This window comes from Sinohyriopsis cumingii, chromosome 2, assembly GCF_028554795.1.
Source record: "Sinohyriopsis cumingii isolate HCF-2022 chromosome 2, ASM2855479v2, whole genome shotgun sequence".
Classification (NCBI taxonomy): Eukaryota; Metazoa; Mollusca; class Bivalvia; order Unionida; family Unionidae; genus Sinohyriopsis; species Sinohyriopsis cumingii.
In genome coordinates, this window is record NC_142962.1 from 166532449 (window position 1) to 166560412 (window position 27964).

A 27964-nucleotide genomic window follows, 5' to 3' on the forward strand; every position below is an offset into this window, starting at 1 on the left:
ATCAGTCCATGCTTACCTGTTACTGTATGCTATTGGGAATATCAGTCCATGCTTACCTGTCACATTATGCTATTGGGAATATCAGTCCATGCTTACCTGTTACCGTATGCTATTGGGAATATCAGTCCATGCTTACCTGTCACCGTATGCTATTGGGAATATCAGTCCATGCTTACCTGTTACTGTATGCTATTGGGAATATCAGTCCATGCTTACCTGTCACATTATGCTATTGGGAATATCAGTCCATGCTTACCTGTTACCGTATGCTATTGGGAATATCAGTCCATGCTTACCTGTCACCGTATGCTATTGGGAATATCAGTCCATGCTTACCTGTTACTGTATGCTATTGGGAATATCAGTCCATGCTTACCTGTCACATTATGCTATTGGGAATATCAGTCCATGCTTACCTGTCACATTATGCTATTGGGAATATCAGTCCATGCTTACCTGTTACCATATGCTATTGGGAATATCAGTCCACGCTTACCTGTCACCTTATGCTATTGGGAATGTCAGTCCATGCTTACCTGTCACCTTTACTAATCTTGATCTTGATAGGCTCATCTTCTTTCTTTACAAAATGATGGTAGATTTTTTGGAAGAATCCATTATTTCAATATAGGCTCAGGCCCTCAGCTTTGCACCTAGTTATAACATATATAAGGCAGACTCGGCAGATCCCTTCTATTTCATGCTAAATACTGTAAGCAGCACCTTGAAAACAGCTATTAGAGACCTATTTTTATTTGCTGGCAATAAGCTGAGAATATTAGTCCATCTGTCTGTAACACATTTCACTCCATCTGTCCATCTGTCTGTAACACATTTCATTCCATCTGTCCATCTGTCTGTAACACAGTTCATTCCATCTGTCCATCTGTCTGTAACACATTTCATTCCATCTGTCCATCTGTCCGTAACACATTTCATCGATCTATCCATCTGTCTGTAACACATTTCATTCCCACTAGAATTCTGCCCCAGCTACAGTTACCACTTTTGCATATAGCTTGTACTTGCAGTAAGGAAGAAACCTATCAGTTTGGGAGTAAATAGTACAGGTCACTGTGACTAAAAATAAGTGCTTTCTGTACAATAACTTGAGTTCTATACTATCTACAGTTACCAAACTTTCTGGGTGAGGAAGAAACCTGTTGATTTTAGTGCTGTCAGAAGGTAAAGGCCACTGACTGAGAGAAAAAAAAATGGTTTCTGCATAATACCATAACTTATAAACAATGTACCTGGATTAAATTTTATGTATGGTTTACACATGAGGTAAGGAAGAAGCCTATTTATATTTTGTTCAAAAGGTTAAAGGTCAAGGTCACTCACTCAAAAATGATAAATGGTTTCCAGACAATAACATTATTTCAATACAACAAACATGAGCCAAATTTTGTAGCTGACTTGTACTTGGGGCAAGGAAGAATGCTATATCTTTTGGTATCAAAAGATGAAAGGTCAAGGGAAATGTGACTGAAAGAAGAAAAATGGTTTTCCACAACAATTTTTTGTATTGACTCTACAACTTCACTAAAAATTTGTGTATGACTTTGGGTTAGGAAGAAGTCTATTAATTTGGGGATAAAAAGGTCAAGGTCACTGTGATTAACAGTAGAAAATTGTTTTTTCTTGTAATGTCTTTAGTTCTAAACCATGTATTTTGACTATTTTTTTGTGAAGTGCTTGCGCTTAAGGTATGGCAGAGGCCTATTTGATTTTGGTGGTGTCATTTATGGTATTCTTGTTATTGATTGTTTACATGTTAGTCCAGATAAGTATGACTTGCCTGCAAGAATATTTTCTTTTTTCCAGCCTGAGCTGCGTGAGTCAATCTCCAAATTTATGGCCAACGTTCACAAGTCTGTGAATGAGATGAATACTCTCTATCTGCAAAATGAGCGGCGCTACAATTACACCACACCCAAGTCTTTCTTGGAACAGATTACATTGTATCAGAATCTCCTCACCAAAAATAACACTGACCTACAGGCAAAGATTCTTCGTCTGGAAAATGGTCTTGAGAAGCTTAAGAGCACAGCCTCCCAGGTAATCAGTGTTATGACTCTAGATCTCCCAGGTAATCAGTGTTATGACTCTAGATCTCTCAGGTAATCAGTGTTATGACTATAGATCTCCCAGGTAATCAGTGTTATGACTCTAGATCTCCCAGGTAATCAGTGTTATGACTCTAGATCTCCCAGGTAATCAGTGCTATGACTCTAGATCTCCCAGGTAATCAGTGTTATGACTCTAGATCTCCCAGGTAATCAGTGTTATGACTATAGATCTGCCAGGTAATCAGTGCTATGACTCTAGATCTCCCAGGTAATCAGTGTTATGACTCCAGATCTCCCAGGTAATTAGTGTTATGACTATAGATCTCCCAGGTAATCAGTGTTATGACTCCAGATCTTCCAGGTAATCAGTGTTATGACTCTAGATCTCCCAGGTAATCAGTGTTATGACTCTAGATCTCCCAGGTAATCAGTGTTATGACTCTAGATCTCTCAGGTAATCAGTGTTATGACTATAAATATCCCAGGTAATCAGTGTTATGACTCCAGATCTCCCAGGTATTCAGTGTTATGACTCCAGATCTCCTGAGTAATCAGTGTTATGCCTCTAGATTTCCCAGGTAATCAGTGTTATGACTCCAGATCTCCCAGGTAATTAGTATTATGACTATAGATCTCCCAGGTAATCAGTGTTATGACTCCAGATCTCCCAGGTAATCAGTGTTATGACTATAGATCTCCTGAGTAATCAGTGTTATGACTATAGATCTCCCAGGTAATCAGTGTTATGACTCCAGATCTCCCAGGTAATCAGTGTTATGACTATAGATCTCCCAGGTAATCAGTGTTATGACTAGATCTCCCAGGTAATCAGTGTTATGACTATAGATCTCCCAGGTAATCAGTGTTATGACTATAGATCTCCCAGGTAATCAGTGTTATGACTATAGATCTCCCAGGTAATCAGTGTTATGACTATAGATCTCCCAGGTAATCAATGTTATGACTCCAGATCTTCCAGGTAATCAGTGTTATGACTATAGATCTCCCAGGTAATCAGTGTTATGACTCCAGATCTTCCAGGTAATCAGTGTTATGATACAGATCTCCCAGGTTAATCAGTGTTATGACTATAGATCTCCCAGGTAATCAGTGTTATGACTATAGATCTCCCAGGTAATCAGTGTTATGACTCCAGATCTCCCAGGTAATCAGTGTTATGACTCTAGATCTCCCAGGTAATCAGTGCTATGACTCTAGATCTCCCAGGTAATCAGTGTTATGACTCTAGATCTCCCAGGTAATCAGTGTTATGACTATAGATCTCCCAGGTAATTAGTGTTATGACTCTAGATCTCCCAGGTAATCAGTGCTATGACTCTAGATCTCCCAGGTAATCAGTGTTATGACTCCAGATCTCCCAGGTAATTAGTGTTATGACTATAGATCTTCCAGGTAATCAGTGTTATGACTCCAGATCTTCCAGGTAATCAGAGTTATGACTCAAGATCTCCCAGGTAATCAGTGTTATGACTCCAGATCTTCCAGGTAATCAGTGTTATGACTATAGATCTCCCAGGTAATCAGTGTTATGACTCCAGATCTTCCAGGTAATCAGTGTTATGATACAGATCTCCCAGGTTAATCAGTGTTATGACTATAGATCTCCCAGGTAATCAGTGTTATGACTATAGATCTCCCAGGTAATCAGTGTTATGACTCCAGATCTCCCAGGTAATCAGTGTTATGACTCTAGATCTCCCAGGTAATCAGTGTTATGACTCTAGATCTCCCAGGTAATCAGTGTTATGACTATAGATCTCCCAGGTAATCAGTGTTATGACTCTAGATCTCCCAGGTAATCAGTGCTATGACTCTAGATCTCCCAGGTAATCAGTGTTATGACTCCAGATCTCCCAGGTAATTAGTGTTATGACTATAGATCTTCCAGGTAATCAGTGTTATGACTCCAGATCTTCCAGGTAATCAGAGTTATGACTCAAGATCTCCCAGGTAATCAGTGTTATGACTCTAGGTCTCCCAGGTAATCAGTGTTATGACTCCAGATCTCCCAGGTAATCAGTGTTATGACTATAAATATCCCAGGTAATCAGCGTTATGACTCCAGATCTCCCAGGTAATCAGTGTTATGACTCCAGATCTCCTGAGTAATCAGTGTTATGACTCTAGATCTCCCAGGTAATCAGTGTTATGACTCCAGATCTCCCAGGTAATTAGTATTATGACTATAGATCTCCCAGGTAATCAGTGTTATGACTAGATCTCCCAGGTAATCAGTGTTGTGACTCCAGATCTCCCAGATAATCTGTGTTATGACTATAGATCTCCTGAGTAATCAGTGTTATGACTATAGATCTCCCAGGTAATCAGTGTTATGACTCCAGATCTCCCAGGTAATCAGTGTTATGACTATAGATCTCCCAGGTAATCAGTGTTATGACTAGATCTCCCAGGTAATCAGTGTTATGACTATAGATCTCCCAGGTAATCAGTGTTATGACTATAGATCTCCCAGGTAATCAGTGTTATGACTATAGATCTCCCATGTAATCAGTGTTATGACTATAGATCTCCCAGGTAATCAGTGTTATGACTCCAGATCTTCCAGGTAATCAGTGTTATGATACAGATCTCCCAGGTTAATCAGTGTTATGACTATAGATCTCCCAGGTAATCAATGTTATGACTATAGATCTCCCAGATAATCAGTGTTATGACTATAGATCTCCCAGGTTATCAGTGTTATGACTCCAGATCTTCCAGGTAATCAGTGTTATGATACAGATCTCCCAGGTTAATCAGTGTTATGACTCCAGATCTTCCAGGTAATCAGTGTTATGATACAGCTCTCCCAGGTAATCAGTGTTATGATATAGATCTCCCAGGTTAATCAGTGAGTGTGTCAGGCAGTCTGCATGGGTCAGGTGTGTGTGTCAGGAGGTTTGCATGGGTCAGGTGTGCATCCTTTTTGTGAGAGGCACAATATCACAGCATCTCTGCAATTGTTTCTCAATGTATGTGGAGTTTTCTTTCCACATATTTTGTCAGATAGACACAGCATGACAATTTATATGGCATTTCATGTCAGCATAAGGAACCATCCAATCAGAAATATGTGACTGCAGGGCAGTTTTGGCTGCTTTGTCTGCCCTTGTATTAGTTTTGGTATCAATGTGATTAGGCAGTCAACTCAACAGGATACTTTTTCTAGCTATTATGAGCGATTTATGTTCAAAGATTTCAGCATGGCTTTAATTTATCATTTAATATGAAGTCTTTATCCAGCATGGCTTTAATTTATCATCAAATATGAAGAATTTATCCAGTATGGCTTTAATTTCTCATTCAATATGAAGTATTTAACCAGTATGGATTTAATTTATCATTGAATATGAAGTCTTTATCCAGTATGGCTTTTAATTTATCATCAAATATGAAGTCTTTATCCAGTATGTCTTTAATTTATCATCAAATATGAAGTCTTTATCCAGTGTGGATTTAATTTATCATCAAATATGAAGAATTTATCCAGTATGGCTTTAATTTCTCATGAAATATGAAGTCTTTATCCTGCAAATGACTCAAGATGGTGCACTAAGGTTTTACACATTGTCTCTATCTCTCTTTTAACCATCTATAAAATGGAAAATATGGTCACAACATGAAGATCTGTTTTAATTTAATTTCCTCAAAAAGATGACTGGATTGGTGGAGAACATTCTGTGATGGCAAAGATCAAATATAATGGGGGATTCGTAGCAGAAGAGTATAATAACCACAGTGACAATTTGGGGATAAAGAATTTTTGCTTTATCTCAAGATTGAGTTTTTGCTGCTTCTGGGTAACAACATATTCAATTGCTGAAAGATGGATGAAAATTGGTTTCTGAGTGAATAAGGTTTGGTATGTGGGCCTAAAGACAATATCAATTTCAGTGTTAAATGGAGGAGAAGATAGTTTGAGTGATTTAATGAGTTATTTAATGAGAAGATAGAGTGATGGTTTGTTTGCCTTTACATATGCGATAGAGTGATGGTTTATTTGCCTGAAATAGAGTGATGGTTTATTTGCCTCTACATATGAGATAAAGTGATGGTTTATTTGCCTGAGATAAAGTGATGGTTTATTTGCCTCTATATATGAGATAAATTGAAGGTTTACTTGCCTCTACATATGAGATAAAACGATGGTTTATTTGCCTCTACATATGAGACAGAGTAATGATTTATTTGCCTCTGCATATGAGAGAGAGAGAGAGAGAGAGTGATGGTTTATTTATCTCTACATATGAGATAGAGTGATGTTTTCTGCCTCTACATATGAGATAAAGTGATGTTTTATTTGCCTCTACATATGAGATATAGTGATGAGTTTTGCCTCTACATATGAGATAAAGTGATGGTTAATTTACCTCTACATATGAGATAGAGTGATGGTTTATTTGCCTCTACATATGAGATAAAGTGATGGTTTATTTGTCTCTACATATGAGATAGAGTGATGGTTGATTTACTGGAGATAGAGTGATGGTTTATTTGCTTCTACATATGAGATAAAATGATGGTTTATTTGCCTCTACATATGAGATAGAGTAATGGTTTATTTGTCTCTTCATATGAGAGAGTGATGGTTTATTTGTCTCTACATATGAGATAGAGTGATGTTTTCTGCCTCTACATATGAGATAAAGTGATGTTTTATTTGCCTCTACATATGAGATAGAGTGATGATTTTTGCCTCTACATATGAGATAAAGTGATGGTTAATTTACCTCTATGTATGAGATAGAGTGATGGTTTATTTACCTCTACATATGAGATAAAGTGATGGTTTATTGCCTCTACATATGAGATAAAGTGATGGCTTATTTGCCTCTACATATGAGACAAAGTGATGGTTTATTTGCCTCTACATATGAGATAAAGTGATGGTTTATTTGTCTCTACATATGAGATAGAGTGATGGTTGATTTGCTGGAGATAGAGTGATGGTTTATTTGCCTCTACATATGAGATAAAGTGATGGTTTACTTGTCTCTACATATGAGATAGAGTGATTTTTTTTGTTTGCCTGAGACAGAGTGATGGTTTATTTGCTTCTACATATGACCTTTCTGCTGGAGAAATTTTAATGCTCTTAGACAAAATCGGTGGGGGGGGGGCTTGTATCTTTGCCATCCCTATTACATGTTGATTGCTGGACCTAGTGGTTCAGGCAAAACCGAATTTGTCAAACCTTTGATTGAACATAAACATCTTTTGATCGATCATCCACCTCAAGGGATTGTGTGGTGTTACAAAGAGTGGCAATCGGCATACAGCCTCTTGCGAAAAAGTCAAGGCGATTCCATTGTGTTTGTAGAAGGCATTCCTAGTGAGGACGACCCTAGTCAAACCCATCTGATCATTTTCGATGACTAATTCGGAGAAGAAGAAGAAGAAATTAAACTGTGGTTTACTCACAAAGGACATCATCGTAATGCCAGTATCATTTACATTCCTCAAAATACGTTTCAACAAAGTAAAGCCCGTCGCACCCTCAGTCACAATGCTCATTAGGTGGTCATGTTTAAAATCCCTACAAATAAATCACAAGTGCAAGTCTTTGCTAAACAGTTAGGAATGCTTTGTCTGACTCATGCGTACGACACGATGCCACTCAAACCCCACAAGCCTATTTACTCGTGGATTAACCCTCCCCCCCAAATTATTTTCAAGTTACTGAATATGTACATCTGGATGTTGTTAAATATACTTAAGAATAACAATAATGACAGTAAGTGGTGGAGAATCCCTCAAGTGAGATGGCCATCCACCTTAGAGGCATACAAAGGCATGGAATATAATCTCAGTGTTCACACATGATCAATGTGGACATCCATACCTCAAAAGCTAACTTCTTATGGCTCTTCGATGAGAAATAGTTAGCACCAATCACAATTAAAGCTGCTGTTCCACAATCACTGTGTTATCGTAGTAGAGAGGATATCAGACAAATCAAATACCGATCTGCTCTTTTGTTCATTTTAGATTCACCTGGACAATGACAGTGTATCCATGTCCAGGTGGAATTAATGATGGATATTTACATGGCTGAACAATATATCATTTGAAGGGCTTAATCAGTTAACCTCTCATTCAAGTCCTACCTGGTTTGGCAGGAAAAATCAGCAAATATATTTCCTAGTAATGGACCCATCTACATGCATTTCAGACAAATGTGGATCACTCATGAATCCTATCATTGCTAAGAACAAGCTACTGTTCATAGGTGACCAGATTTTGGTAATAATTCCTATCTATTCTGGACATTTCATAAGTGACCAGTCCTATCAATTCTGGACATTTCATCTTAAGGTCATCTACATGACACATTGTAATCTCTGAAGTGGCATTCAGGAAAACCAAGCCATTTGCATTGAGGGAGATCATTTTGACTTCAAAGAGAGAACGAAGATGTATCAAAGCAGACACTTTCATTTTGAATAAAGTAAGACATCTGTTCCACATACTGGACTAAACCTACACCAGTGAATTTACTAAGCATATTGTCTCACAGTGTTGGGACAGTCACCACATATAAGCAAAGCTGTTTACTAACTGTAATTGTCGATGCCATGGGATGGAGAGTTGAGTGCACTTCTCCAATCTTTTCAGAGGTCTTTCATCCTAAAAGACTAAGTTTGAGTGGGAGGAACCTTTACCCATGGTGCAAAAGGTTACCTTTCTGGGTTGTTCAACAGCTTCATAAAGATGTGGCTTCATGACATATACTGGATTTTTTAGAGAATGTTTTCTTTTTCATTTTAAGCCACTCCCTGACATGTGGAGTCTATTTTCAGTTGGATTATCTTGTATCACATACCTTAGGGGACTGAAGATAGTCTCTCTTGGGTAAAAGCATGTGTCGCCCACAACCTCTGACCTAGTCTCCTTAGGTATTATGATTGGGTAACATATTTTGAAGAAGAAACCAATTTTTTATAGTAAAAAATGTTTATTCGATAATACTTGCCCAATCTCATATGTAGAGACAATAAACCATCACTTTATCTCATGTGTATTGGCAAATAAACCATCACTCTATCTCATATGTAGAGGTAAATTAACCATCACTTTATCTCATATATAGAGGCAAAAAATCATCACTCTATCTCATATGTAGAGACAAATAAACCATCACTTTATCTCGTATGTAGAGACAAATAAACCATCACTCTCTCTCTCTCTCTCATATGCAAAGGCATATAAACCATCTAACTCATATGTAGAGGCAAGTAAACCATCACTTTATCTCATATATAGAGGCAAATAAACCATCACTTTATCTCAGGCAAATAAACCATCACTCTATCTTCTCATTAAATAACTCATTAAATCACTCAAACTATCTTCTCCTCCATCTAACGCTGAAATTGATATTGTCTTTAGGTCCACATAGCAAACCTTATTCACTCAGAAACCAATTTTCATCCATCTTTCAGCAATTGAATATGAAATTACCCAGAAGCAGCAAAAACTCAATCTTGGGATACAGCAAAAAATTCTTTATCCCCAAATTGTCACTGTGGTTATTATACTCTTCTGCTACGAATCCGCCATTATATTTGATCTTTGCCATCACAGAATGTTCTCCACCAATCCAGTCATCTTTTTGAGGAAATTAAATTAAAACAGATCTTCATGTTGTGACCATATTTTCCATTTTATAGATGGTTAAAAGAGAGATAGAGACAAGGTGTAAAACCTTAGTGCACCATCTTGAGTCATTTGCAGGATAAAGACTTCATATTTCATGAGAAATTAAAGCCATACTGGATAAAGACTTCATATTTATTGAGAAATTAAAGCCATGCTGGATAAATACTTCATATTTAATGATAAATTAAAGACATACTGGATAAAGACTTCATATTTAATGAGAAAGTAAAGCCATGCTGGATAAAGACTTCATATTTCATGAGAAATTAAAGCCATACTGGATAAAGACTTCATATTTAATGAGAAATTAAAGCCATACTGGATAAAGACTTCATATTGAATGAGAAATTAAAGTCATGCTGGATAAAGACTTCATATTTAATGAGAAATTAAAGCCATCCTGGATAAAGACTTCATATTTAATGAGAAATTAAAGCCATCCTGGATAAAGACTTCATATTTATTGAGAAATTAAAGCCATGCTGGATAAAGACTTCATATTTAATGAGAAATTAAAGCCATACTGAAATCTTTGAACATAAATCGCTCATAAAAGCTAGAAAAAGTATCCTGTTGAGTTGACTGCCTAATCACATTGATACCAAAACTAATACAAGGGCAGACAAAGCAGCCAAAACTGCCCTGCAGTCACATATTTCTGATTGGTCGGTTCCTTATGGTGACATGAAATGCCATATAAATTGTCATGCTGTGTCTATCTGATAAAATATGCGGAAAGAAAACTCCCCATACATTGAGAAAAAATTGCAGAGATGCTGTGATATTGTGCCACTCACAAAAGGGATGCACACCTGCCCATGCATACCTCCTGACACACACACCTGACCAATGCATACCCCCTGACACACACACCTGACCCATGCATACCTCCTGGCACACACTCTGTAACCATGCATACCTCACCATAACTTTGCATACCTGCTGGTACACACACCATAACCATGCGTACCTCCTGACACACATACTGTAACCATGCATACTTGCTGGTACATGCACCATAACTATGCATACCTGCTGGTACACACACCATAACTATGCATACCTCCTGACACACATACCGTAACCATGTATTCCTTGACTAGAATGCATACCCAGCTAGCATCCACTGACACATTTATCATCCCTGTGAGACAGAAGTTTTTGATGTGAACTCAGTTAAAGTTTTTTTGATGATGTGCCACTAGAGAAAATCTTGTAAAAGCATGTGGCTGATAGGACAAGTGTAGCTAAGGGTTTATTTTATTTACATTTATCTTTTATTTTAGGCACCTTTTAAAGAATCTATGTGTTTACCTGATATCTTTTAGGACTACATGTGTAACTTACTTTGGACTACATGCGTAACTTATTTAGGACTACATGTGTAACTTACTTTGGACTACATGCATAACTTACTTTGGACTACATGCATAACTTACTTTGGACTATATACATAACTTTGGACTACATGTATAACTTACTTTGGACTACATGCATAACTTATTTAGGACTACATGTGTAACTTACTTTGGACTACATGCATAACTTACTTTGGACTACATGCATAACTTATTTAGGACTGCATGCATAACTTACTTTGGACTACATGCATAACTTACTTTGGACTACATGTGTAACTTACTTTGGACTACATGCGTAACTTACTTTGGACTACATGCATAACTTATTTAGGACTACATGTGTAACTTACTTTGGACTACATGCGTAACTTACTTTGGACTACATGCATAACTTACTTTGGACTACATGTGTAACTTACTTTGGACTACATGCGTAACTTACCTTGGACTACATGCATAACTTATTTAGGACTACATGTGTAACTTACTTTGGACTACATGCATAACTTACTTTGGACTACATGCATAACTTATTTAGGACTACATGTGTAACTTACCTTGGACTACATGCATAACTTATTTAGGACTACATGTGTAATTTACTTTGGACTACATGTGTAACTTACTTTGGACTACATGCATAACTTACTTTGGACTACATGTGTAACTTACTTTGGACTACATGCGTAACTTACTTTGGACTACATGTGTAACTTACTTTGGACTACATGCGTAACTTACTTTGGACTACATGCATAACTTATTTAGGACTACATGTGTAACTTACTTTGGACTACATGCGTAACTTACTTTGGACTACATGCATAACTTACTTTGGACTACATGTGTAACTTACTTTGGACTACATGCGTAACTTACTTTGGACTATATGCATAACTTATTTAGGACTACATGTGTAACTTACTTTGGACTCCATTGCTATCATCAAATACAGACATGAATGTGCACTAGCAAACAAATTGTTGGCATATTTATTTTCTTTTTCTGATGAAAAAGGATGCCCACTGGGCACATAGAGGTCAAGAGTTGCAGGATGCCCACTGGGCACATAGAGGTCAAGAGTTGCAGGATGCCCAATGGGCACATAGAGGTCAAGAGTTGCAGGAGCTTGTGATTCTGACCTTAAAATTGCAACACTGAATTTGGAACTTTTTGGGGCATGAATGAACAAAAATGTGGGACATCTCTCATACATGGTTTTTTGTTAAAAAAACAGAAATTCAAATTGTATTCCTGCCTTTAGGATATAAATTCAGTATACAGAAAATGTTATTTAACTTAGGATTAAAGACATCATATCGGCATCATTCTGTTTGCCAGGTTGATGACCTGAAGGCTAAACTAGCTGCCCAGGAAGTAGAATTAGCCCAGAAAAATGAGGATGCCAACAAACTCATCCAAATCGTTGGAGCGGAAACAGAAAAGGTGTCTAAAGAAAAAGCGATAGCAGATGAAGAAGAAAAGAAAGTGACAAAGATCAATGAGGAAGTATCCAAAAAGCAGAAAGATTGTGAGCAAGATTTGGCCAAGGCAGAACCAGCCCTGAAAGCCGCTGTGGAAGCTCTGAATACTCTTAATAAGGTAAGGTACAAGACAAAAACATTTATTTATAGCCAGCTTGCTCTCTAGCTTGCAACTTTTTAAAAAAAAACATAAAGCACTCTATTTAAATTTTTGAACAACAGATATAGCACTTCTAAATTTTGAAAGAGTTGCAAAAGGTTTTCTTTTAATTCCTGTCTCAGATTTAGATAAACAATAGAAATTGAATCTTCTAATGTGCATTAAATGGTTTTAATTCCAGAACAACTTGACAGAGTTGAAATCCTTTGGTTCTCCTCCTCCTGCTGTAATCAATGTGTGTGCTGCTGTAATGTGCCTCCTGGCACCAGGTGGAAAGGTAGCCAAAGACAGAAGTTGGAAGGCAGCAAAAGCAACTGTGATGAGCAAAGTAAGCTTGTGATACATTTTCTTTGCTGCTGTGATACATTTTATTGGCCTCTATGACACATATTCTTGACCTATGTGATACATTTTCTTGACCTATGTATACATTTTCTTGACCTATGTGATACATTTTCTTGGCCTATGTGATACATTTTCTTGACCTATGTGATACATTTTCTTGGCCTATTTGATACATTTTCTTGACCTATGTGATACATTTTCTTGGCCTATTTGATACATTTTCTTGACCTATGTGATACATTTTCTTTGTCTCTCTTATTATTTAGGTAAAACTCATGAGGATACATTTTTTCATTGACACAATATCAAATATTTTAATTCAATTAATTTGTGTGAATGTTATTTTCAATTGTAATTATTTTTTGTTTTTAAATTCTATTGGCAATCCATAGTTAAAGAAACAGCTGAAACTTACAACACAACGGTACGGACAGTTCATCTAGTTTAATTCTGGACTTGAAGACAGAACCATTCACATTGTTTATACTTTTTAACCTACAATGGTGGAAGAATTGCTCCTAATATTATTATAAATTACCTATTAATGACAACAAAGCACTATCATAATCTTATAATTGTAAAGTGCCAGTTTCAAAATTTGCAACTTTTTACACATTCTTATCCCTCAGTCCCATTTTCTTTCTATTAACCTCCACTTTATCCGGCCTAGCAATGACATATGTTGAAATTTTAGTCTACAGATTCTACATGACATATCTTGACATTAAAGTGTTCAGAATCTACATGACATATCTTGACATTATTCTCAACATATTCTATATGATATATGTTGACATTTTAGTCTGCTGATTCTGCATGACAGGTGTTGACATTACAGTGTACAGACTTTATATGACATATGGTGACATTATAGTGTACATATTCTATATGACATATGTTGACATTACAGTGTACAGATTCTACATGACACATGTTGACATTACAGTGTACAGATTCTACATGACAGATGTTGACATTACAGTGTACAGATTCTATATGACAGATGTTGACATTACAGTGTACAGATTCTAAATGACATATGTTGACATTACAGTGTACAGATTCTATATGACAGATGTTGACATTACAGTATGCAGATTCTAAATGACATATGTTGACATTATAGTTTACAGATTCTACATGAGATATGTTGACATTACAGTGTACAGATTCTATATGACATATGTTGACATTACAGTGTACAGATTCTACATGACACATGTTGACATTACAGTGTACAGATTCTACATGACAGATGTTGACATTACAGTGTACAGATTCTATATGACAGATGTTGACATTACAGTGTACAGATTCTAAATGACATATGTTGACATTACAGTGTACAGATTCTATATGACAGATGTTGACATTACAGTATGCAGATTCTAAATGACATATGTTGACATTATAGTTTACAGATTCTACATGAGATATGTTGACATTACAGTGTACAGATTCTATATGACAGATGTTGACATTACAGTGTACAGATTCTAAATGACAGATGTTGACATTACAGTGTACAGATTCTAAATGACATATGTTGACATTACAGTGTACAGATTCTATATGACAGATGTTGACATTACAGTATGCAGATTCTAAATGACATATGTTGACATTATAGTTTACAGATTCTACATGAGATATGTTGACATTACAGTGTACAGATTCTACATGACAGATGTTGACATTACAGTATGCAGATTCTAAATGACATATGTTAACATTAAAGTGTACAGATTTTACATGGCATGTTGACATTACAGTGTACAGAGTCAGCATGACACATATTGCCATTATAGTCTGCAGATTCTACCTAGCATGTTGACATTACAGTGTACAGATTCTACATGACATATGCTGACATTACAGTGTACAGTTTCTCCATGACATGTGTTGACATTACAGTGTACAGATTCTACATGACATGTTGACATTGTAGCCTGCAGATTCTACCTGACATATGCTGACATTATAGTCTACAGATCCTACATGACAGATATTGACATTACAGTGTACAGACTCTTTGTGATATGTGATGACATTACAGTATACAAATTTTACATCCATATTGTTTCCTTCAAAGTTGTTCTAGTGTATTTATGGAAGCCTTGAATGTATATCATTAAATAGGGTACACAGTATATATTAATTAAGAAAATATATTTCAAAATTTGAAAAGTTTGTTAGTTTGTTTGTTTCAATGGCACTTTCAACACATTGGTAATATCATGCAAAGGGAGCTAAGTGTGGTAATACCTTGCATAGACATCAAAGAAATAATCCTGCAGGAAGGTCTGATTGTTTAGTTACCTATGAGACTTTCACTTTTTATCTTTATAAACTATACTGATTGATGCAGGATCTCTTGTCATCATTACAGTATCTTTATAAACTACTGATTGATGCACAGGATCTCTTGTCATCATTACATTAGCTTTATAAACTATACTGACTGCTGCATATCATCTCTTGTCATCATTACGGTATCTACTACTGTTCATTAACAATCAAATAATGGCCTTTACAGCAACAATATGATGAACGAGTTCCCTTTATTAAGCCAGTCAGTGTAATAACTCTACAACATTATCATTAATGAGTGTCCTTTATTAAGCCAGTCACTGTAATAACTCTACGACAATATCATTAATGAGTTCCCTTTATTAAGCCAGTCACTGTAATAACTCTACAACAGTATCATTAATGAGTGTCCTTTATTAAGTCAGTTGCTGCAGTAACTCTGCAATATCATTAATGAGTTCCCTTTATTAAGCCTGTCACTGTAAGAACTCTCTAATATCATTAATGAGTTACTTTTATTAAGTCAGTCACTGTAAGAAGTGTATATCATTAATGAATGTCCTTTGTTAAGTCACTGTAAGAAGTGTATATCATTAATGAGTGTCCTTTATTAGTCACTTACTGTAAGAAGTGTATATCATTAATGAGTGACTTTTATTAAGTCAGTCACTGTAAGACATGTATATCATTAATGAGTGTCCTTTATTAGTCACTTACTGTAAGAAGTGTACATCATTAATGAGTGTTCTTTATTAGTCACTTACTGTACGAAGTGTATATCATTAATGAGTGACCTTTATTAAGTCAGTCACTGTAAGACGTGTATATCATTAATGAGTGTCCTTTATTAAGTCACTTACTGTAAGAAGTGTATATCATTGATGAGTGTCCTTTATTAGTTACTTACTGTAAGAAGTGTATATCATTAATGAGTGTCCTTTATTAGTCACTTACTGTAAGAAGTGTATATCATTAATGAGTGTCCTTTATTAGTCACTTACTGTAAGAAGTGTATATCATTAATGAGTGTCCTTTATTAAGTCACTTACTGTAAAAACTCTACAAGATACAGAATATTGAGCATTTAATGTCATATAAATTCAGTACATGGCAATCATGTAGTTATTTGGCAGTACATGGCAATCATGTAGTTATTTTTCAGTACATGGGAATCATGTAGTTTTTTGGCAGTAAATGGGAATCATGTAATTATTGGGCAATACATGGGAATCATATAGTTATTTGGCAGTGCATGGGAATCATGTAGTTATTTGGTAGTACATGAGAATCATGTAGTTATTTGTCACTATATGGGAATCATGTAGTTATTTTTCAGTACATGGGAATCATGTAGTTTTTTGGCAGTACATGGGAATCATGTAATTATTTGGCAATACATGGGAATCATGTAGTTATCTGGCAGTGCATGGGAATCATGTAGTTTTATTTGGCACTACATGGGAATAATGTAGTTATTTTGGCAGGACATGGGAATTGTGTAGTTATTTTGCCAGTACACTGGAATCATGTATTTGTTGAGATTACATGGGAATCATGTAGTTATTTTGGCATTGTTTTTTTTATTGCATTCTTTTATTCATTCTTCATTGTTGTGATTTCTCCTCTTTTTGAGGTATTGTGACCCCTGTTGATAACCATTGATAGGGCTGACACCTGGCCCCCCATCTCAAATAAATTAAAAATTATGGGCTCCAGCTTGAATGCCTTTGTAATTGGTATTTCTTCCACTGTTAGAAAAATGAGACTTTCCTAACACTTTATTCCTCAGCTGCTGTGCATCTACAATATTCTTCACTTTAGGCACTCATTTCCAGAAGTTATTGAAGTTATTTTGAGATCCATATAATAACTGAAATGGAGATCAGTTTTGACAAATTCTTTCCTTTTCTGAGACATTTCACAATACATCAAAGGATTGCAGCTTATCATGAACATTAGCATTAAGCAGCCAATTCAGATTTTTAGATTGATTTTGTTTTGTAACTGTTTGTTTGGTGGGTTTTATAACTTTTGATCAAAATATCAAGGTACTCCTAAATTTTGGCAATTTTATGGTCTTAAATGGTTTTCACACAAAATGTTAAATAATTTATCTTGAAAAACCTGGGCCCTCCTGTCAGTTGCACACATCATTCTTGCAGCTTATCAGATTCAGAAAGCTCTTTCAAAATATAGTTTCCTTCAGCTTTCAAAATCAAATTTGGTTGTAATGTCACCAGTGTGCTTAGTCCATGCTCAAAATCATCTACTTTATTATCAACATCACCTGCTTTATTATCAATTGCATCATTACTGGAATAAAGCACTATAGCATCCCTAATGGACATCATCTGGCTATGTCATTCAGGCATCTGGTCATCTGGACACCACTGTTGTTGTCTTAGTGTTCTGTTTTTCTCACAGTCTTATAAGAATTCAGATGAAAGTGTACAGTCATGTGACACATGCAGTTGATGATGTCATTAACACCACTACAGAGCTACCAAGCTTGCATGGTTGTTCCACCTTGGAAATGATGGCATTCCGTCGCATCAGTACTGGAGAAACTTTAGGACTTATGAGCTAAATGCTCCTTGGATTCAATAAATCAATGAAGTTTGTGTACAGCAAAGGCGAGAAAATTTTCTAAACAATATAGGAAGTTCATACCTAGCGTAACTACAAATTTGCATCAAAGTTTTGTCATAAAATTACTATAATCACAAAAACTAAAAATATTTGATAAAGTCCAAGTACTGACTCACTGATGCAGAACCAACTCACTGATGCAGAACCAACTCACTGATTCATCACATGACCAGTTCCATTTCATATGACCTCAAGCCACTTATAAGGGAAATAAAACTGTATATAGTTTGTAACAAATTAGTGGAAAGAGCAAGTTAGATTTGGTGCAGGAAATGTAACTGCCAGGTTGTTTTCCCCTATTCATACCACAAGTGGTTTCGCCTAAATTGTTATTACTTTTGTATTATTTATTTATCATCTATAACAAAATCATTTATGAACATTTTATCCCATTTTTAAACTTTTGGCAGAAATAGTAATAAAAGATAATGCCTGTCATCTTATATTGCAGACAGTCAGGAGGAAAAGTATAATGATATCCTTCCTGAACTGTTTTTAAAACATTAAGAGTGTAGTGAGATCCTTTTATAACTGAAACATTTCAACATCTTCTCCATCATTACATAATACTGAAACATTTCAACATCTTTTCCAACATTACATAATACTGAAACATTTCAACATCTTTTCCAACATTACATAATACTGAAACATTTCAACATCTTTTCCATCATTACATAATACTGAAACATTTCAACATCTCCAACATTACATAATACTGAAACATTTCAACATCTCCAACATTACATAATACTGAAACATTTCAACATCTTTTCCAACATTACATAATGCTGAAACATTTCAACATCTTTTCCATCATTACATAATACTGAAACATTTCAACATTTCCAACATTACATAATACTGAAACATTTCAACATCTTTTCCAACATTACATAATACTGAAACATTTCAACATCTTCTCCATCATTACATAATACTGAAACATTTTAACATCTCCAACATTACATAATACTGAAACATTTCAACATCTTTTCCAACATTACATAATACTGAAACATTTCAACATCTTTTCTAACATTACATAATACTGGAACATTTCAACATCTTTTCCAACATTACATAATACTGGAACATTTCAACATCTTCTCCATCATTACATAATACTGGAACATTTCAACATCTTTTCCAACATTACATAATACTGAAACATTTCAACATCTCCAACATTACATAATACTGAAACATTTCAACATCTTTTCCAACATTACATAATACTGGAACATTTCAACATCTTTTCCAACATTACATAATACTGGAACATTTCAACATCTTCTCCATCATTACATAATACTGAAACATTTCAACATCTTTTCCAACATTACATAATACTGAAACATTTCAACATCTTTTCCAACATTACATAATACTGAAACATTTCAACATCTTCTCCAGCATTACATAATACTGGAACATTTCAACATCTTTTCCATCATTACATAATACTGGAACATTTCAACATCTTTTCCATCATTACATAATACTGAAACATTTCAACATCTTCTCCATCATTACATAATACTGGAACATTTCAACATCTTTTCCATCATTACATAATACTGGAACATTTCAACATCTTTTCCATCATTACATAATACTGGAACATTTCGACATCTTTTCCATCATTACATAATACTGAAACATTTCAACATCTTTTCCAACATTACATAATACTGAAACATTTCAACATCTTCTCCATCATTACATAATACTGGAACATTTCAACATCTCCAACATTACATAATACTGAAACATTTCAACATCTTTTCCAACATTACATAATACTGAAACATTTCAACATCTTCTCCATCATTACATAATACTGAAACATTTCAACATCTTTTCCAACATTACATAATGCTGAAACATTTCAACATCTCCATCATTACATAATACTGAAACATTTCAACATCTTCTCCATCATTACATAATACTGGAAATTGTTTGCCATAAGATTGTAAAAATCAAAGTGAATTGTAAGCATTTCAAATATTTTGCATTACTGTTGGAAATTTATGCAAAAACGTTTGCACTACAAAATGAATCTGTCTTTCTACTACAGGTTGATGTCTTTCTTGACAGCCTTATTAACTTTAGTAAGAAGGTTTTGGTGCATTGGAAATTTTAAATAATGCCTTGAATTTTTATAAAATAAAATATAGTCGTGTGTATCAAAGCTTTTAATATTTGGTAAGCAGAAATTTGGTGGACTGTAGGTAAAGGTTTGAAAAGTGCATTGATACCCATATTTAAATTTGTCCTTAATTTACTTCAGGTTGATGTCTTCCTTGACAGCCTTGTAAACTATGACAAGGACAACATTCATGATAACTGTCTAAAAGCGGTAGAACCATACCTTAAGGACCCTGAATTTGATCCAGAGTTCATCCGTAGCAAATCTTTGGCAGCTGCAGGTTTAGCATCCTGGGTTATCAACATTGTCAAATACTATGAAGTCTTCTGTGAAGTTGAGCCGAAGAGAAAAGCACTTGCTGCAGCTAATGCTGAGCTAGATGCAGCTCGAGAAAAACTGAGAATCATCAGAAACAAGATTGCTACTCTTGAAGCAGACTTGGCTGAATTGACAGCGAAATTTGAAAAAGCAACACAAGAAAAACTTAAGTGCCAGGAGGAGGCTGATATGACAGCGAAGACTATTGAACTGGCAAATCGCTTGGTCGGGGGCCTTGCTTCTGAAAATGTACGTTGGGCAGAGTCTGTCAAGTCCTTCCGTGAACAGGAAAAGACACTCCCAGGAGATGTGTTGATGATTACTGCTTTCGTATCATATGTTGGTTGCTTTACCAAGCAGTATCGAGTTGATCTGATGGAGAAATATTGGTTGCCATTCTTGTCCACCTTAAAAAATCCCATCCCAGTATCAGAAGGTCTGGATCCTCTTACTCTACTCACAGACAATGCCACCATAGCATCTTGGAGCAATGAAAACCTGCCAAGTGATCGGATGTCTGCAGAAAATGCTACCATCTTGACAAACTGTGAAAGATGGCCTCTGATGATAGACCCACAACTGCAGGGAGTCAAGTGGATCAAGACTAGACATGGGGCTAACCTGAAGGTTATCAGATTAGGATCAAAGGGTTACCTGGATGCCATTGAAAGAGCTGTTTCCTCTGGTGATACAGTTCTTATTGAAAACATTGGAGAGAGCATTGATCCAGTTCTGGATGCTCTTCTTGGGAGAAACACAATAAAAAAAGGCAGAGCCATCAAGATCGGTGACAAGGAAGTGGAGTATAACATGGACTTCCGTTTGATTCTGCAGACCAAGCTTGCCAATCCCCACTACAAACCAGAAATGCAGGCTCAGACCACACTGATTAACTTCACTGTCACCAGGGATGGTTTAGAGGACCAGTTGCTTGCAGCTGTGGTCAGCAAAGAAAGACCAGACTTGGAGAAACTAAAATCAGACTTGACCCGCAAGCAGAATGAGTTCAAGATCACCCTGAAGGAACTGGAGGACAATTTACTGGCTCGTTTATCAGCTGCAGAGGGTAACTTCTTGGGTGACTACGCCCTTGTGGAAAACCTGGAGACCACAAAGAGGACAGCTGCTGAGATTGAGGTGAAGTCAGCAGAAGCTAAGACCACAGAGGTAGAGATCAACCAAGCCCGAGAACACTACAGACCAGCAGCTGCCAGGGCATCTCTTCTATACTTCATCCTCAATGACCTGAACAAAATCAACCGAATATACCAGTTTTCACTTAAGGTAGGGATACAGAATGTTCCTTTAATACCTATTTCCTATTTATAATAGGGCATTAATTATTCATATCTTCATTGTTCAGATATTTGTTTGTACTGAGCCAACAATATTTTCCACAGATTTTTCTGATATATATACAGTCTAGATTATTCAAATTAACTAAGACAGTCTAAATCTATTTCCATATGGATGACTGAAGTTCCACTGTAGCCTATTTGAAAAGAATAGTTTATTCAGTATTCTGTTGCATTTATTGCCGCTAGTTATCTGCCCATGTTTGACTGCCACTAGTTATCTGCCCATGTTTGACTGGCACTATTTTATTTCAAGTATTAAGAAAATAGTTGAGACTTCCCTTTGTATTTTGAGGATTGCTTTCCTACTTGGTCCATATAATTAGGTAGCATTTGCCTTTCAGCTCTAAACACACCCACCCTCTACTTGCATTTTTCTTTTTATAGGGTCATAAGTCAGAAATACTGGGAGGATAGTTGCCATAGTTAGAGAATACCCTCCATCTGATCCACATGCAAGGGTCAAGGTCATTTGATCATGTTGGTTATTTTTGGAAATAATGTTTTTCAGTGTGGTCATAGAACCCAAACCCTGGGAGGAATAGCTATACCTGGAATGTATTATTAAGCTGTGCCAATTGGTACTGATGCACCTTTATCATCATTCTGACTTCATGCAATGTCAAGGTCATTTGAAGGTCTTTGCTAAATTTGAATTTTTCTGAGTGGTCATAAGTCTCAAACCATAGGAGGGATAGGTTTCACACATGGACTGTAGTATATTCAGGATGCTCTGCCATATCATATTTATGTACCCCTATCATCCCTCTGACCTTATGCTATGTCAAGGTAATTTAAAAGTGACAACATATCTGTATCAAGCAAGGAGTATGTGCGATATAAATTCCTTTGAATTTCTTATGGATTTTGTTCCCTCAGAATGTTTTTTTATTATACAGATTACAAGTTATCACAAAGATTGTATTAACTGTTAGTCTATGTGAATCTACTGAGAGCACTAGAGTCTCAATGATTATGTGAATCTATTGAGAGCATAGGAATTTCAATGATCATGTGAATCTACTGAGAGCACTAGAGTCTCAATGATTATGTGAATCTATTGAGAGCATAGGAATTTCAATGATTATGTGAATCTATTGAGAGCATAGGAATTTCAATGATCATGTGAATCTATTGAGAGCATAGGAATTTCAATGATCATGTGAATCTATTGAGAGCATAGGAATTTCAATGATCATGTAAATCTACTGAGAGCATAGGAACTTCAATGATCACGTAAATCTACGGAGAGCATAGGAATTCCAATGATCATGTAAATCTATTGAGAGCATAGGAATTTCAATGATCATGTAAATATACTGAGAGTATAGGAATTTTAATGGTCATGTAAATCTATTGAGAGCATAGGAATTCCAATGATCACATAAATATATTGAGAGTACAGGAATTTCAATGATCATGTAAATCTACTGACAGCATAGGAATTTCAATGATCATGTAAATCTTTTGAGAGCATAGGAATTCCAATGATCATGTAAATCTATTGAGAGCATAGGAATTCCAATGATCATGTACATCTACTGAGAGCATAGGAATTTTAATGATCATGTAAATCTATTTAGAGCATAGGAATCTCATTGATCATGTAAATCTGCTGAGAGCATAGGAATTCCAATGATCATGTAAATCTACTGAGAGCATAGGAATTCCAATGATCATGTAAATCTACTGAGAGGATAGGAATTTCAATCATCATGTAAATCTACTGAGAGTACAGGAATTTCAGTGATCAACGTGTTGGTGCAGATCATTAACATAATGTTGTCTCTGACAAGGCATTTGTTGCTATTTTTAGAATAGACTGAAAGCATTCTGGGTTTATTATCCTGCAGGCATTCAGCGTGGTGTTTGAAAAGGCCATAGACAGAGCTGAGGCAGCAGAGGATGTTAAACAGAGGGTCCTTAACTTAATTGACTGCATCACCTACTCTGTCTTCGTTTACACCACAAGGGGTCTTTTTGAGAAGGACAAGCTTATATTTATGACTCAAATGATCTTCCAGGTATGGTTTTATTTGTATGACAGGTAATCATTAGAAACATAATACCATAGTTTTATTCCTCCACTCTGTGCTTTTCCTTCCAGGTATGGTTTTATTTGTATGACAGGTGATCATCAGATACACAATACCATAGTTGTATTCCTCCACTCTGTGCTTTTCCTTCTGTTTTTTAAATATTAATTACATTATTTGAGCTCAATTGCAATTGGTTATTATTTATTTCATTGGTTATTATTTATTGCAATGGTTATTATTTATTGCATTGGTTATTATTTATTGCATTGGTTATTATTAATTGCATTGGTTATTATTTACTGCATTGGTTATTATTAATTGTATTGGTTATTATTTATTTCATTGGTTATTATTAATTGCAATGGTTATTATTTATTGCATTGGTTATTATTAATTGTATTGGTTATTATTTATTTCATTGGTTATTATTAATTGCAATGGTTATTATTTATTGCATTGGTTATTATTAATTGCATTGGTTATTATTTATTTCATTGGTTATTATTAATTGCAATGGTTATTATTTATTGCATTGGTTATTATTAATTGCAGTGGTTATTATTTATTGCATTGGTTATTATTAATTGTATTGGTTATTATTTATTTCATTGGTTATTATTAATTGCAATGGTTATTATTTATTGCATTGGTTATTATTAATTGTATTGGTTATTATTTATTTCATTGGTTATTATTAATTGCAATGGTTATTATTTATTGCATTGGTTATTATTAATTGCATTGGTTATTATTTATTGCATTGGTTATTATTAATTGCAATGGTTATTATTTATTGCATTGGTTATTATTAATTGCAGTGGTTATTATTTATTGCATTGGTTATTATTAATTGCAATGGTTATTATTTATTGCATTGGTTATTATTAATTGCATTGGTTATTATTTATTTCATTGTTTATTATTAATTGCAATGGTTATTATTTATTTCATTGGTTATTATTAATTGCAATGGTTATTATTTATTGCATTGGTTATTATTAATTCCATTGGTTGTTATTTATTTCATTGGTTATTATTAATTCCATTGGTTGTTATTTATTGCATTGGTTACTATTAATTGCATTGGTTATTGTTTATTGCATATCTTGTATAATATAATCATTGAACAAATCAACAGATTTGTATAATATTGGTCACAAAGGAAAGGGGGGTTATTTTACATTAATTGGCTGACCCTTATGAAATAAAAACATTATTATTATTATTATTATTATTATTATTATTATTATTATTTATACTTTTGACCTCTTATTTTTTATCCTAGTTGGAACACATTTGTAACTTCCATTTTGACTATATGCTTGAGGAACAAATATATTCTATAAAAATCCGGCATTCCTTGTGGGTTCTTGAAAAGAAATTAACTGCCCATTTAAAAAGTGTCTGATTATCCATTGAGTCAATATTGATTCTTAAGTTTAAGAAAAATACAGATAAAAGTTTGCTGTTAATAATCATTTTAAAACATTTTTATAAATTGTCCCCATTATGTTCTGAAACACCTATGATAAGGTGGAGATTTATGTTAGGATGTCTGTCTGTTACTAACTTTTCTTCTGTACATTAACTTAGGATGACTGTCTGTCTGTCTGTACAGTAACTTAGGATGTCTGTCTGTCTGTCTGTACATTAACTTAGGATATTCACTACCAGCATTTACCAGATTTTGTGGAGGGTTTGAGTTGAGGAAAGAACCCTAATTATTTTGGGATCAAAAGGTTTGAGGTCAAGGTTACTGAGCCTGAATGAAGACAAATGGCTTTTATACAATAATCATATTCTCCAAAATCCACAGTTACCAAACTTAGTGAATGGATTGCAATAGGGGTAAGAAAAAACCCAATGGATTTTGGGATCAAAAGGTTTGAGGTCAAGGTTACTGAGCCTGAATGAAGACAAATGGCTTTTATACAATAATCATATTCTCCCTAAGCTATAGTTAGTGAATGAGTTGCACTTGGGTAAGAAAGAAACCTATTGATATTGGGTCAAAAGGTCAATGGTAAAGGTCACTTTGACTAAGCAAGCAGAATGGTTTCTCGCACAATAACATTAGTTCTGCACCACAGACCTAACTAAAGTTTGTTAATGACTTGCATTTCAGGTAAGGGAGAAGCCTATTGGTTTGTAATAAAATGGTCAAAGTCAGAGTTATTATGGCTCAAAATTAAATTGACATTTTCAGAATAAATTTTGTTCTAGAGTACATTTCTTTAAAAAAAATAAATGTGTTGATTTGTTTGCACTTAGGTTATCTATGAAACCTGTAGATTGTGGGGTCTAAAGTTCAAATAACACAGTCATGGTGAGTCCAAGAATAAAATAAAGATTTTTCCACATTTTGGGGCCCCAGGTGTCTGAGTGGTCTCAAGCACTTGTCTTTACAAATTACTGCCATCTCACCTCTGTCTGCATGGGTTCAAGTCTCAGGCTTGGCCAATGTGGACATGTGAGAAAGCTACCAGTAGCTTCCCGTGGGTTGGTGGTTCTTGCCAGGATTTTTCCCGGTCCTTTCTCCACCAGTTATACTGGCCACCATGTTTGGTATTAAATCAAAAATGACATTAGATTTAGTTCAATACTGCATACCTTGACCAGCAAGAGTCTACCATGCTCTGCTAGTGCCTGCATAGAGGACAATTAAATGTGCTAGTGTCTGCAGGGGACTAATCAACATGCTAGTGCCTGCATAGAGCACTATTCAATGTGATAGTGATGGCATATAGGACTATTTAATGTGCTACTGCCTGTATAGAGGAGTATTCAACATGCTAGTGCCTGCATAGAGGACTATTCAATGTGATAGTGATGGCATAGAGGACTATAAAATGTGCTACTACCTGCATAGAAGACTATTCAATGTGCTAGTGCCTGCATATAGGACTATTCAACATGCTAGTGCCTGCATAGAGGAGTATTCAATGTGATAGTGCCTGCATATAGGACTATCCAGTGGGCTACTGCTTGCATAGAGGACTATTCAGTGTGCTACTTGCCTGCATAGAGGAATATTCAATGTGTTAGCACCTGCATAGAGGACTATTCAGTGTGCTACTGCTTGCATATCAGACTATTCAGTATGCTAGTGTCTGCATAGAGGACTATTCAACAATTGACAGGTTGTTAAACTTCATATGCAGTATCTTATTACTTTTTTTAATTAAGTGCTTGTGCCTTGGGTTAATCTTGGTAATCCTGTGTACTGAAAGTTAGTTGATTATGAGATACACAAAATTAAGCTTAAGCTCTATCTTTGTTTTACAGATCCTGCTGATGGCCAAAGACATCAATCCAGTGGAACTGGACTTCTTACTGAGATTCCCAGCACAGCAAAATGTCACTAGTCCTGTGGACTTTATGAACAATAACAGTTGGGGTGGCATCAAGGTACCTTTGAATGATCATATCCTTAAAGTACTCTATGGTATAAAACAGGTCAGGTTACTAGATGAGTAGTATTCTAAATTTCTTTGTCAAGGTCATATGCTTAGTGAGTAGAATTCTAAATTTCTTTGTCAAGGTCACATGTTCATTGAATAGAATTCTAAAGTTCTTTGTCACTTTCTGGTACTAAATGAGTAGAATTCTAAACTTCTTTGTCAATGAGTATTATTCTACATTTCTTTTTCAGGGTCCTGTGCTCAGTGACTAGTATTTTAAATTTCTTGTCAAGGTCATGTGCTCAGTGCGTAGAATTCAAACTTTCTTTGTCAAGGTCTTGTGCTCAGTGAGTAGTATTTTAAATTTATTGTCAAGGTCATGTGCTTAATGTGTAGAATTCTAACTTTCTTTGTCAAGGTCCTGTGCTCAGTAAGTAGTTTTCTAAATTTCTTGTCATTGTCATGTGCTGAATGAGTAGTATTCTAAATTTCTTGTCAAGGTCCTGTGCTCAGTGAGTAGTATTCTATATTTCTTGTCAAGGTCCTGTGCTCCCTGAGTAGTATTCTAAATTTCTTGTCAGTGTCATGTGCTTAATGAGTAGTATTCTGACTTTCTTTGTCACATCTCATCCATG

The 27964-nt window shown here is 35.3% G+C and overlaps 1 protein-coding gene across 1 annotated transcript in view; it reads left to right on the top strand.

The window, feature by feature from the left end:
* LOC149806256 (dynein beta chain, ciliary-like) overlaps window positions 1-27964 on the top strand; it is a 185028-nt gene that overhangs the window by 139467 nt on the left and 17597 nt on the right. The window contains exons 38-43 of the mRNA XM_089951202.1: window positions 1828-2061; window positions 12455-12715; window positions 12939-13085; window positions 20358-21818; window positions 23743-23913; window positions 27214-27336. Coding sequence (XP_089807328.1) covers window positions 1828-2061; window positions 12455-12715; window positions 12939-13085; window positions 20358-21818; window positions 23743-23913; window positions 27214-27336 — 2397 coding nt within the window. The remainder of the gene's footprint in view (window positions 1-1827; window positions 2062-12454; window positions 12716-12938; window positions 13086-20357; window positions 21819-23742; window positions 23914-27213; window positions 27337-27964) is intronic.